The sequence below is a fragment of the Arvicola amphibius genome, chromosome X (genome assembly GCF_903992535.2).
Source record: "Arvicola amphibius chromosome X, mArvAmp1.2, whole genome shotgun sequence".
Lineage (NCBI taxonomy): Eukaryota > Metazoa > Chordata > Mammalia > Rodentia > Cricetidae > Arvicola > Arvicola amphibius.
Window position 1 is genome coordinate 120,532,561 of NC_052065.1, and position 14,422 is coordinate 120,546,982.

Sequence of the window (14,422 nt, forward strand, 5' to 3'; positions counted from 1 at the left end):
AATTTAAAATCCTTTAAATATTGGAATGGAACACACATGTTCAAACTCTGCTGAAGCACAGTCTCTTGACTCATAAATATTCTAAATATTCTAGTATCTCATTAGCAGAAATGCAGCCTTGATTTCTGCCCAACGAGGTCACTTCATCATTGGAAGGAGCTTCGGTTGTCTCACAGGACTAGAGGTCTCACGAGGCTCTGCTGATCCTCATCAGAAGGCGCAGCGCACCACCATCTCTCACTGGCCCCCAACAGGAATCACGAAGAGTTTCAGCGTTTTACTGAATGATCTCCAGGATGTCCCCCTCTGTGCTTAGGCAGGACCACGAGAGTCTGTGTGGATATCCATCTTAAGGGTGGTGTACCAAGGTAGGAGGAAAATAGTGGAGAACAAGACTAAATAAACATTGGTGTGGGCTTAATATACCAAGGCCCTGGAGTCGGTTTCATTCCAGAGATTACAGGAGCTTTTTACAGCCTGTTGATCAGTGAGCTGAAATATAGCCCAAGGATGATTTCTTCTAAATTAAGGACAAATCTCAGACAGGGCGTGGCCTACTCACGGAAAGACATCTGAAGCCGAAATGAGACTGCTATGTTAGCATAAATGACTGCACAAAGAACTCTTTGGCCACCTTGGTATGCCCTGAGGACATGACTTTATAACTGATTTCCCAAGGAGAGCCTAGGCACCTCTCTAGTGACTGTTCTGTTTGCCAGACGTTGCTGTGGCTTTGCCCTTGAGGAACACCCATGCACGCTACACTGCAAAATGACTCCTCTGTTATCTGTCGTCCCAACCTTTGCCAAGTGGACCTCTGATCTGTTACTAGAGTAACCAACCATGCGTTATAAAGGTGGGCGAATTATTCAGGTGTCTCCAGAGAAATAGAATCAAGACATGAACATACTGGGTGGCGAGGAGTACAGAACAGCCTGGCTGTAGGTTCATGCTGAAAACCCTTGCGGCCTCCTCTGATACTTCAAAGCAGCTCCCCGCTTAACTCTGCCTTGTAGGCCTAAACTTTAATCTGACTTCCCACGGTACTGTCTGCTGCCTGCGGTGTTGGAGCTGAACTTCGCTTAGGCCCTGACTGAGCCACTGGTTGTCTATATGTCCACGGCATTAATAGTCTTTTGATAAAGTCAATAGTCAAAAGGATGTTCTGCCACAGTATGCCCACAAAGCTGAGACCTTTTATTCAGCATGACTGGATGACTTCAACCCATGCCAAGAAGTTGCTATAGTTTGAATGTGTCCCTTGAGGTTTACTTCCTAATGCTGAAGACAGAGCTGAGGGCCTTGTACATCCAAGCAACCTCTCCAGGGCAGAGATGTAGTGCTTCTAAAACATGATTATATCATGAGGGATCTCCATTCCTGGATGGACTGTCAATGTTAGAGCCGGTTAGTAATCAGCAGGGCAGGTTGGCTTTAAGAGTGAGGTTGATCAGGTGTGATGGCACACAGCTTTAGTGCCAGCACTTAGAAGGGGGAGCTCTTTGAGTGAAGGCCAGCCTGGTCCACATAATGCCAGAGCAGCCAGGGCTACATCACGAGATCATGGGACTCTGTCTCGCTATAATAAAGCGAAACAAAACAGAGTGGGGCTGGCTGTCTTTCAGTTCTTCGAGCCAGATGCTGCCTCTGGCATGCAGTGGTGTAGCAAGAAAGACTTCATCCGATATGAGCTCCTGACCTTGGTCTTGTTAGCTTTTAAACCTGTAAGAACTAAATCTGAGCTCCTTCTAAAATTCCCAGTGTGAAGTACTCTGTTAAGGAAGCTCATAACATTCGTCGCAGAGAATGACTGCAGTGGTGGTCATTGTAATCAGATGATTACTCCAGGAACCAATGTGATTCTCTGTGGCACTCCCTTGTTTTCACAATCAATGTGTGTGTTCCTGGGCACCTGGCTGTCACAAGGACAAGTGTGACTTCACTTGAAAGGGTAACGTAACATCACTTTGTGTATGCAAGGATATTGAGGTATATACGTACATGTTCATAAGCATGTGCATGTGTGTCTTCCTCAATCATTTGCCTTCTTAGTTGTGGAGACAGCATCTCTCACTGGAGCCCGAGCTTGTCAATTCAGCTGGGTTGGCTAGCTGGAAAGCCCCAGGGATACTCCTGTCTCCACGGATGCAGCAATGGGATCATTGGTGTAAGTCACTGGGCCTGGCTTTTGTGTTGGTTCTGGGGATTTGAACGCAGGCCTTCATGTCTGTGCAGCAAGCATTTTACTCCTAGAGCCATTTCTCCATCCCCAGTCTCACTTCTCACCTCAGGTTTACATCCTAAAGTAGTCCTTAGGGATCTTGATTACCAACGTATAGCCCCATTCCTTTGAATTGGTGGCATTAGTCCCATTGATGCGGAAATGGAAACCAATCCAGACACCCTGGCAGCACACTTGCTGGACAGAGCATGAGAAATCGTTCCCAAACAAAACCAGGGCCTTTGAAATGAGTGACACTTTGGGGATCACCTAATGTAAGGCACATCGAGACGGTGCTTATAAGATGAACAAGTACCCACATCTTGGCTTTAGAAAGGGGACACAGCAACACTTTACCTCAGGCTTGTGTGCTGCAGTGTTGAGCAAGACTCTGCTAGTTTGGAATAGGGCCCAGAAAAACAAGAAGTTTGTCTTGTGCAGCATCTGTGGCTTCAGGAATAGTTCTCTGCGGCCAGAATTGATAAGGAAAACAAGAAAGTAAATATACTAAAAAAAAAAAATCCTGTGCGATTTTAATCACCAACAACACGTAGGCAGCACCTCTATTAGTTTCCTCACTGAGGCAGAACAAACTACTCTCACCCAACAGCTTAAAGCCCCACAATCTGTAAATGAACAGCACCGTGGGGCTCCGTTGGGAATCTCACAAAGCCAAAGTTGAGGTTTCAGTCAAGCCCTGACTGACTGGTGACACACACCCCACACCCCACCCCCGCCCAAAGCACTTCCAGGCTCATTCCGTTAGTGGCAGGTCCAAGTTCCTAAGGTCGTATGCAGGACAAAACAACATTGTAAGCTCCTAGGACCATAGCTATCCACCTTTGGTGCACTCGAAGCTTCCACACTGTGACAGGACATCATGATCACAGTGTCACGTTGGCTATCACACGCTAACCTGTGAAGAGTAACCTCCCAGAACAATCGCACTGCTCAGTACCCAATCCCCCAACAGGAGAAATGACCCTGAGACCACAGAGGGTACTACATCCCAGAGTGAGTACTTGGCTTCCAGGAGGCAGGCCAATGGTTTTGGAAAATGACCAAAAGGAGAAGGGCAGATTTGTTCTTAGTTATATAGAGGTTTGTTGAAGGCACAGACTTCCTTTCCTAGACATTGTATCAAGAGAAGACCAGCTTACATAGATCTAGAAAGTGACCTCCTGACCATTACAGTACTCCACACAGCAATGTCTTTAAAGTGGGAGACTGCATCCAGTGCGCATGCTCTTGAAATGCACTGTCTCATTGTGTTTGCTATAAATGGAATTGACTGGTTTGACACAGAAGTAAAATGATATTTTTGCAGGGTCTTATTTAGTCTGGGTTAGCCTTCAAACTTGCATTGTAGCCAAGGATAAACCCCAACACCTAATCCTTCTGCCTCTGCCTTCCCAACTCTGGGATGACAGGTTGTGCCAACATTCCTAGCTAAAATGACCATGTTTGAAGAGTTGCCTGTGTTTCTAGCTCGCACCACTGCCTGTGGAGTTCCATAGGCAGGACCTAGGAGGTAGCAAGCCTGTCTTTTACTACCAAGTGTATGGAGCAGTTTGTATCATGGCCTCATTTCTGTCTTTGGTGACAAAAGGAGTAATGGGCAGATCCAGGTCTGCCTGCTACTCCTAGGGATAAACCACCGAACTCCTCTTTCCCATCCTGATAGGTTTAGACCCTGCCGAACCATCTTTGCAAGGAGATCCCAAAATTAATCCGTGGACATGGAAGTGGAAGTAAAAAGCTCATCACTATGGAAACTGCATCTCTTTCAATCGACAACCATGTCGGGAAGGATTCCGTGATTTCTGGAGTAATACTTGACATCACGCGATCCTCGAACGTGCTACAAGGGAGGATGGTGTGGAAGACATGGAGTCCTTCTTAGTACTCCTGGGCTTTGTTGTTAGAGGTGTTGTGCATTTCCAGCAGCTCAGTTCACACAGGCCAGGGAATGGTCCAGCCCAAATGGTTAAGTAAAAAGGCCTGGAGACAGCTCACTAAGTCAAGCCCCAAAACCTGTTGAGGGGCTATCTCAGGACAATGGGAAAAAGAGATGGTTGGGATGCCAGGCATAGCAGCGCATACTTTTAAACCCAGTACTCAGGCGGCAGAGGTGGGCGGAGCCCTGTGAGTTCTACATAGCAAGTTTCAGGACAGCCAGAGTTATTCAGTGAGACCCTGTCTCAGAAAACCAAACAACAACGCCAAAACAATCAAAAAACAAAAATAAATTTAAAAACCCCAAAGCAATACTTGGCAAAGAAGACAGTTCTAAATACCAGAGGTGACACTGGTGACCTGCCTGAGAATGCAGACTTACCATGATATTTACCAACCAGCAGAGGGGAGAGAAAAAAGCCGCAAACCAGCAAGAAGTTACACTTTTAACAAAATACATAGACAGAAAGCTCATCTTTTATTAAGAGTAGTTTAAAACAGCTTTCTTTAATTCTCTTAGATAACAGATACAAGGCAGCTTCAGCATCCCCCTACTACATTCAGGGCTAAACTATTTGCTGCCTATCGTTGATCATTGTAAAAAGAGCATCAGGTGCTTTCGTTTAGATCGACATTCCTGATGGTGCTGTCTGACATCATTTTTTCCAGTAGCTTCTCGAGATAATATATCAGGTGGTATCTTTTAAACCTGAAAATAAGCATATGTATCATGTAAAAAGAGATACCCAAAGAACCTGCACAGTAGGAATTGCTGTGTGATCCAAAGCAGGGGTCACCATCTGTGGGAATAGTCAGTACATCCCGGGTACCGCGTGTTCTAGCCAATAGGAAAGGTGTCTACTGAGGATCAGTGCCCAGCTCAAGACTACTGTGACAAAGGAAGGTTGAGTAGGCTTGGAAGGATGTGCCGAACACCGGTGACATCAACCTAAATATCTATGTCATCAGCCTGAACTATAAAGTGGGGTCCAGGGACTGAGCAACTCACAGTAGGTGCTGTTCTCCACCCCTCAACCAACCACTGCAGTGAGCCAACAGCTTGAAGACATGTGGTCCCTCTGGGCACCCACCTTGCTGCTTCCTTGATGGCGAACCTAACAAAATGCAGCCGGATCTCCAGGGGTCCCCGCACTTCATCCAGTAGCTTGAAAATCCTTCCATATTCTGGAAAGGATACAAGAAGACTTCAGTATTTCACAGAAATGAAGAGAACTGGGTCTTGGTGGATCTGTGTGTACCTCAGTTATAAGCTTCATGGTCACAGATGTTCAATGGTGAGTGTGTGTGCTAAATGCCTGTGTACAGATACGGATGCAATTGTTACAAGCACTAACCAAGCAACATTGCAAATGCAAGATGGAGTCTACTGAGCTATTTTAGTCGAAGTAAAGAGTGACTGTACTCAATTATGTAGAACACCTCGGTTGTGGCAAAGGCTCTCTCTCGTGGGGCAGTTTCAGGTTATTCTAATCATACAAATGGAAACGTGTACCTTGTCTCTGTTACTAGCCATTCTTTGAGTACTTACGTCGTCCATAGCGTCGGATTTCTGACATCAGGGCATGTTTTATTCCATAATTAATTACGTCAGGATCCACCGTGTTCACAATGTAGTGGGAAATTTCCACAGAAGTTATTTCTGTGTCATCTTCAGCGCTTTCAGAGTTGTCATGGTCACCACTCGCCCCTGCACCTGCGCCATCTTCTTCATCATCATTCTCTTCGTGATGAAGAATGTCATCAGGCAGAGAATCTTCCGGAGCGGGGAGAGTGGCATCTCCTGGCGCAGGCTTAGGCTGCGCTTCATCACGCTCTTGTGGGTCGACTTCAGGGGACTTGGAAGGACCCTCCATCACCCCCTCTTGGGCTTCCTGGTTGACAGGAGCTCCTGGAAAGCAAAATGGCGAAACAAGCTGTGACCTAAGTGACCTCAGTGGCTCCACACAGGCATCTCTGTGCTCCTTGGGGGTCTAAAATTATTTCAGAGGAGGCAAGTACACCAGAGAAAAATCTCAGCCATGACAAACTGACCCCAGAGTAACAGGATAGAGGAACACCACCTCATACCCTGTAGGTCCAAGAACATACATACAAACTAGCTGGGCAGGACAGGGAAGAAACAACGTAGATCCCTGGTACTCCTAGCTTAGTGTAACACTGATGTACTTTACAAGTTGAAAAGCTAAAGATGTCACAGATGTCAAAATGTTAGGTGTACACCTTCACTAAAAATCCACAACTGAAGGTGACTTTTCCCTTTGGTGCCAAGGTGAATTCTTCTTCCTCGCCCTCTGTCACTTCTGTGTCATTTACTCATGCTCTGATGTGTCCAGCACCTTCTGGGGTCATCAGTGAACGTGGAAGACAGGAGCATCCCCTGCTCCCGTGGAATTCTCAGTGTCGTGGAGACACTGAAAGGACATCCTTACCCTGGCTGCAGGGCTGAGAGCCATTGTCAGGAAGTGGTACAGGAAGTGGGATGGAGACCGAGCAGAAAATACCTGTCTGCTCTGTGACAGTGTGAGCTAGAGAATCAAGACTTACACGGCCTGAGTTAGGAAATATCCCGTGATCAATCAAGAGAGGAAAATAAAGGGAAGAAAAGCCAGCGATAAGGCTTCACCAGTAAGAAAGGGATAACATGTACACAAGTTGAGCATAGATATACACGCAGGCAAAACACCCGTACACATAAAAGAAAATAAGAAATCCCAGAAAGTCATCAGTAATAAGGGGGTGGCTGCTTATACCAGAAGCTGCTGAGAATGAATGCCAGTGTCGTCGCAGACTATTGATGCCCACAACAGTTTTTGTGGTGTTGATCCCCCTGGCATTGTAATGTGGAGAAAAGGAGAAGGCAGGTGAGGAAGACGCCCAGCTAGGTGGGCAGGGCATCTGCCCCCTCTGAGAGCTTGTCCAACACTAGGTGCAAGAAGCTGTTTGGACCTGTTGCTCTCTCTGTGGCAACTCCCATCACGTTCATCATCCCACATGTTTCCTTCGAGTTGTAAATATGCTCATATCTGCCCATCCAACTTTGATATATTTACCTTCTCCCTTCACATTGGCGGAAGCTTCCAGAGCTTGATTTGACACCACGTCCGCAGTGTTCCTTTTCTTTGGTGATGGACCCATGGCTTCTCCTTCTCCAATAGGGCTAACTTTCTGCTTAAGCATTGTGTGATGCTCCTTTTTGTCAGGCTCCATGCCCTAGAAAACAACAGTGAAGATATAATATTTCCCGAGTGTGGCGGCACATGCCTTTAATCCCAGAGCTCAGCAGGAGGATCTTTGTGAGTTCCAGGACAGCCTGGTCTACATTGTGAGTTCCAGGACAGCTAGGGCTACGTAGAGAGACCTTTCCAAAAAATAAGAAAGAAAGAAAGAAAGAAAGAAAGAAAGAAAGAAAGAAAGAAAGAAAGAAAGAAAGGAAAGAAAAAAAGAAAGGGAAAAGAAAAGAAAAAAGAAAAGGAAGGCGTATATAATATATACATTATATAAATATTTTATTATATTTATATAATATATGAATATTACATATAACAAATTGTAGCCACCACAACATTGAAAACATAGGACATAAAAAAGCTTCTGGAATAAGGTGGGCTAAGAAGTTTCCTCCAGGTGATTCCACAATAAGAAGAGTCAGGAAAACAAAGAAATCCGAGAACTGTGAAAACACAAATGTGGCCAAATCTGAAAATACCAAAATGTTTGAAATGACAAAGAATTCAATGGTACAGTTTTAGAAATTATTCCTAAGCTTAAAGAAGCAAATAAGAAGCTGAAGAAAGAAGTAGATTCGTGAAGTAGATGGGGAAAAAAAAACGGCAATTAAAATAGAGATCCCGGGGAGACCGAATCTGGTAGAAACATGAAAAAATACATCACACAAAACATTTAAGAGGGAGCGTCTAGAGCAGTGTTTCTCAAGCTGTGGATCGCGACCCAGAACCACGCTTCCAGAGGAGTCTCTTAAGACCACTGGAAAACACAAATATTTGCATTATGATTCTTATCAGTAGCAAATTAACAGTTATGAAGTAGCAATGAAGATAATTTTATTGTTGGGAGTCACCACACATGAGGAACTGTATTAAAGGGTCACAGCGTTAGGAAGGTTGAGAATCACTGATGTAGACTAAGCAAAAAAAAAAAAAAATCAGGAATTAAAGAAAAGATTGAGGAATTATTACTTTCACGTAGCAGAAAACAGAAAACAAACTACAGAAAAAAACCCATAGCAATCATGACCACAACTTTCAGGAGACCAATTCTCTAAAATTTCGGCTTAAAAGAAGGAAGCAAGTTACAGTCTAACCGCATAAAGTCATGGAAATTCAGCAGAAAATCCTCCGAACCTAGGGAAAGATATATGTAAGCAAAGGAAGAATTGCGACTAAACATGACCAGAGAAGCACCTCTCCGTGTCATCTAATGGTTCTAAGGCGGAGGGAGCAGAACAAAGAATAAATACTGGAAAGTGTCGAAAGGCAAAGCCGCGGGGATAAGGAAGACTTTCTTTGCACGATCTCGAATGGACGATTACCACAGGCTGATACATCGTAAACTCTGAAAGTCAGTAGTTTTCAACCCAGGTTACTACGTTCAGTAGATAGATTTCTCCTTTGAAATTCGAAGAGAAATGAAGTCCTTCCAGGAGAAGCTTGAACTAAAACAATCCACCGCCACTCAGCCGTCCTGAAAAAAGACACTAAAGAAAGAATATTACACACAGAAGACGAAGATCCACAGCAGCAAGAGAGCGTGGGGAAGAAAAAAAATCACTACGGGGGTAGAACGATAAACAGCAATTTGAAAAGAGGCAAATCACTTTTACCTTAGCGAACCCACGAAGCTGAACAAGTGAACAAGGAAGAAAGCTGCACTTACCTTGCAGTGCTCGCTCTAAATATAATCGTTAACTACGTAGAAAATACGCAGCCTGAGGGTTGGGGAGTCGACCTGACTGTAAAGCGCCTGCTCAACCTGCAGGCGCACCTTAGGAACGGTCAGACCCAAAGGCACTTATCTGTAAGCCAGCACCGGAAGTCAGAATGGCAGAAACAGGACAGTCCCTGGGGCTTGCTGGCTGATTGGGCTAGCCTGACCAGTGAGATCCACGTCCTCTGAGAGACTCTATCTTTTAAAACTAGGGTGGAAGGCACTGGAGGAAGACACCTGACGTCATTCCCTGGCCTTTACATGCACAGGCATGCATAAGTGAATACACCCGCATGAAAATGTGCAAACACCAAAAACTATGTAGAATTGAGAAATGTTTAAAAACAAACAAACCAAGACTGAACTGTGTCCTGTCTCCAAGAAACTCACCTCACTGTCGTCAAAGCTTAAAAGACGAAAAGTCAAAGTATGGAATATTGTATTCCCGGGCAAACAGAATCTTTGTACTAACAAGAGCGGCTATACTCTCAGCTGAAAAAGCTGACTTCAAGACGAAAACTGTAAGGAGAAATGAAGATGGCCACTGCCCCTTACTAAAAAGAACAATCTGTCCAAAGATGTAACAACTGTAAGGACACACAGCAAACGGTGGAGTTTGTCAGTACTGCATTGGGCTATTAAACAAGAGACTTCTTAGAGTAGCTTAGACCAATAGTGAGCCCAGATTTGAGTTTCCCCACTTCTCCCCCGTGTCTTTTATCTGTCTGTAGTTTCTGACGTGGGGCTTGTCTGTTGTTTTTCTGCCATATGTATGGAGTTTGACTGTCTGTAACAAAGAGATTTGCTGTGTACTTATTTAATAGCATAGGAAACACAGTATGGGGAAGGAATGAGGAATTTTCTACAGTAATCTTTAACCGAGTTTTGCAAGGGAAGAAGTTACTTTACTGACCCTAGCTGACCTGTAATAGCATTCAACACTGCAGAGAGATGTTATCAGCCGGATCCTCATGCTGCTTCCCATGTTTATGGGACATTTGTCATGTAAGCTTGCTTTTAACCAGTGAGCTGCCCTCAGCACATGATTCCCACAACACACACACATATGTTATCCTCGGTCAGCGGCACGGACACATACATACTTTAATATTAAAACTATGCATTTAGCTTAGGCACTAAAAGCTGATTGCATAGGAAATCCAGGGCTTAGTCATATTGGTTACAGTGCTTTCTTAAAATCAAGTTAAGCAGCCCGACTTCACACTAGAATAGCAGGTTACATATGTAGTTTTAAATAATTTCAAGATGTAGTATTAACTTGGTTCCAAGACCTGGAAAAAGTTCTGTTTCTTGAGACAAGAGGTGTTTTTCTGTAAAAGCTATTCCTACATGGGTGCAATCAATTTCATAGATCAAGAGGTACTGGACAGGAAGGATCAGGGAGATCTGGATACAAGAAGAAGGAATGATTTCAACACCATATTCTCATCAACTGATAGATCATCCAGGCAGGGAAATCGCCACACATCAGAGGAAAGCTGCTCCATTCACTAGACTCTACCAAATAGCCAACAGCTACTAGTACACACTTTCCTCATCAGCCTAGGGAACCATCTGCAAAATGGATGACATTCTATCTCATAAACTAAGTCTTTCTAGATCTAAAAACTTGCATCTTATTAGATGATAATGATATAAACTCAGGAAAGCACAGACAAAGGAACTATTGAAATTACACCAGCCAACAGAGATCACACACTAGATTTCTGATGATTCATCAGATCAGCAAAGAAAGCAGGAAATGGATTTTTTTAAATCCCTATGGTTCAGCGATGACAAAAACACAATGTTCAGGATGCAGTGGAGGCCGGAGTCCCCACAAAATGAAAACCAGAGAGATTTCAATAAAATCTAATCATGGTCCACAGTCTTTTTTTTTTTTTTTTTTTTGGTTTTTTCGAGACAGGGTTTCTCTGCAGCTTTTTTTTAGAGCCTGTCCTGGAGCTAGCTCTTGTAGACCAGGCTGGCCTCGAACTCACAGAGATCCGCCTGCCTCTGCCTCCCGAGTGCTGGGATTAAAGGCGTGTGCCACCACCGCCCGGCATGGTCCACAGTCTTAAAAAAAAAAGCCAAACATGAAAACAGAAGGAAAGAAATAACAACAAAGCAGAGATTAATGGCTAAAAAAAATGCAAAGATGAGTGAAATAAACAGTTTTATGAAAAGATAAGATGGACAAACCATGAGCCAAGATAACCAAATAAAAGAGATCTAAATGAATAACGTAGAGGATTTAAAAAGGCCATGGCTAGAAATGAGAGTGAAATTCGGAGGAGTGTTTACGTAACAGTTTAAGGAACAGTGATGCTAGTTCTGTCCAGATCTGATAGAATTCAACCACGGATCCCATTGTGTATTTATTCATACAGCTAAGTCTAGACTGTCATGTGAGAGAAAGCAGGCTATTTTGTCTTCGGTCGAAACACTGCAATGGGTTACAGAAGTTGTTCTGTATTCTCAGCTGCTTTCAAGTCATGAAGAGGATTTGAAGACGAAGGCATCTTTTAAATGACCAGCTACTTCCCTAACCCTTTCCTGCGCTTGAAGTTGATTGAGGTTAAAGCAGTCTTGCCCCTCTGCACCAAACTGTACCATGACATGCTGCGTGCTTTCCACCCACGCTTGGAGTTTGCTTGCTAATCGCTTATTTAAGATGTTTGTCAGCAGGCTGGTGGTGGCAGAAACCTTTAATCCCAGGATTCAGGAGGCAGAAGCGGGAATCTCCATGATTTCAAGGCCAGCCTGGTCTACAAAGCCAGTTCCAGGCCAGCCAGGACTACACAGAAAAACTTGTCTCAAAAAACCAAAAAAAAAAAAAAAAACCCAAAGCACACACAGACACACAACAACAACAAACTAACAAAACCCAAACCCCAAAAGATGTTTGTCTCTGGGTCAGCAAGATGGTCAAGGGGTAAAGATGCTTTCTCCCAAGTCTGATGACCTCATTTCAATCTCCTGGCAGAACCCACCAGTTGTCCTCTGACCTTCCCACTTGCTCCATAGCACATGTACACATGCATGTGTACACACACTCACAAACAAATGCTTAAAAAGATGTTTATTTTGATTTTCAGGACAGACTGTGCCTCACAGTAGAATTCAGTCAATGGATCTAATTTATATACCAATAAATTAGAAAATCTACAAAGAATGGATAAATTTGTGGACACACAAGGGGCACTTAAAACAACCTAAACAGATAAAGAACAAGCAACGAGAGTAAAGAAATAACAAAAAGTCTCTCGTCAAAGAAAAGCCGAGACTCACTGCACCCATGGTTGAATTCTCCCAGATCTTGGGAGAACTAACATCAGTGCTCCTTAAATTGCTCCATAAACTAGAAAGGAAAGCACCTATGCCAACATGTTCTGTGATCCAGTATCACCTGGATAGCAACAAAGAGTAAGAACACAGCAGAGGAACCAAACTCAACATCTGGAAGCCTAACCTGACAACACATTAAAATGACTATAAGCCATGCTCACGCTGGGTTCTTTCTGGGACTGCAGCATGACTCAACTAATACAAGGTCGTTGTGGCGAAAGGAGAGAACCAACTCCCACAAGCCGTCCTCTAACTTCACACATTTAATGTGACTTTAAGGAAGTAGCAGTGCACAAAATCCAAATTCAGAATCAGAAGCTCTGCTACACACTGATAACAGAGTGAAGTCAAGGGAACAATTCTGCTTTAATGGCCTCCATATACACCTGGGAATAAACCTCACCAAATAAATAACAGAGCTCTACCATGAAGAGGGGAAGAGAGACCAATGAAACAGAACAGAGAACCCAAGAAATAAGACAAATAAACACAACTATTTCTCAACAAAGGTGCCAAGATACATAAATGGAGAAATGGAAGCTTCCTCACCAAGTGGTGCTTGACACGTATAAGACTCAAACTAGACCGAAAGACAGAAACTCAAAATGGATTAAACTCTGACCTGAAACACTGTGACTACTGCTACAGGCAAACAGGAAGAATGCCTCAAGACATGGACAAAGGCAACGACCTTTCAAAAATGATCTCACTAAGGCCAGGGACAAAAAAAGAAGAAATGGCAGATGGTGCTGCATCCAGCTGAAGAGCAGCAAAGAACAATTACCAGATAGAAGAGATGGGACCCGAGCTGGTGTCACGGATGATGCGTGGAACCCAGAGTTCGGAGCCCGAGGGAGGACTGCTCCAAGACTGAAGTCAGTCGAGGCTATGGAGTGACACCTGGACTCTAAAGCAAAGCAAAGTGGAGTGAAAGAATATATACCATGGGAACAGACGTGCTGAAGTGGGAGGAGCAAAAATTTATGAAAAACTTCACTTAGGTTTAAAACGGAGATAAAATAGAATGCAAGAAAGTTCCCATGGAACAGAGACTCTGAATGTTTTTGTATCTGGAAAGATTCATGAGGACAAAAATTGAAACCTTTGTATCCACAGGCTTCTGGTACAGAGTCTTCTAAACATTTGGGTGAAAAAAATGTGTTACACAAATAATTTCATAAAACAGAACAAAGCAGATGAGTTTCTAGCTCGTTTTGTGAAGTCAACAGAAGGTGATGCAACCCTACAAGTTGTACGTTAGACGAGAAGACAACTACGAGGAAGGCTCTCCTGAGAACAGAAACAAAGATCTGTTATAAAGTGTGTGTGTGTGTGTGTGTGTGTGTGTGTGTGCGCGCGCGCGCGCGCACATGCACCATAGTGCAAGGGTGAAGGTCAAAGGACAACTTGTGGGTTCCACCACACGGGTACCAAAGATTGAAATGAGGTCATCAGGCTTGGTGGAAGGAGCCTTTACTCCTTGAACCATCTTGCTGGCCCTGACACAAATACCTTAAATAAAGATTATCAAGAAAATAAAAACCAAGCCATGCAGCATGTCATGGTACAGTTCAATGAAGAAAGGCAAAACTGCTTGAACCTCAATCAACATTAAGCACAGGGAAAGGTCAGGGAACTAGCTGGCCGTTTTAAGTTCAAATGCTTTTTCTTATTTGAAAGGATCAGCAACTGAGAATACAAAACAATTGTAAGCTATTGAAGTGTTTCCACAGAAGACAAAATAGCCTGTGTTTTCTCTCATATGACAGTCTAGATTTGGAACTATATATACACAACAGGAAGCAGCAGCAGGCTCAGTGCAGAAGCAGAGGGGGGAAAGGGAGAGGGGAGGGGGATGGCCAGGTGACCATGAGCACATGAAGATGAGATCTGGATGACACCCATTATTATGATGCAGGTCAACGTAACAAT

The 14,422-nt window shown here is 43.9% G+C and overlaps 1 protein-coding gene across 1 annotated transcript; it reads right to left on the reverse strand.

Moving 5' to 3' along the window:
- Positions 1-4,636: 4,636 nt before the first annotated feature.
- On the reverse strand, positions 4,637-7,466 carry LOC119804127 (integrator complex subunit 6-like). Its single transcript, XM_038315637.1, has 4 exons — positions 7,249-7,466; positions 5,727-6,086; positions 5,269-5,362; positions 4,637-4,886 (listed from the first exon to the last, which is right to left on the reverse strand). The coding sequence occupies exons 1-4, from the start codon at positions 7,403-7,405 to the stop codon at positions 4,787-4,789; spliced, it is 711 nt and encodes a 236-aa protein (XP_038171565.1). The 5' UTR covers positions 7,406-7,466; the 3' UTR covers positions 4,637-4,786.
- Between the last annotated feature and the right edge of the window lie 6,956 nt (positions 7,467-14,422).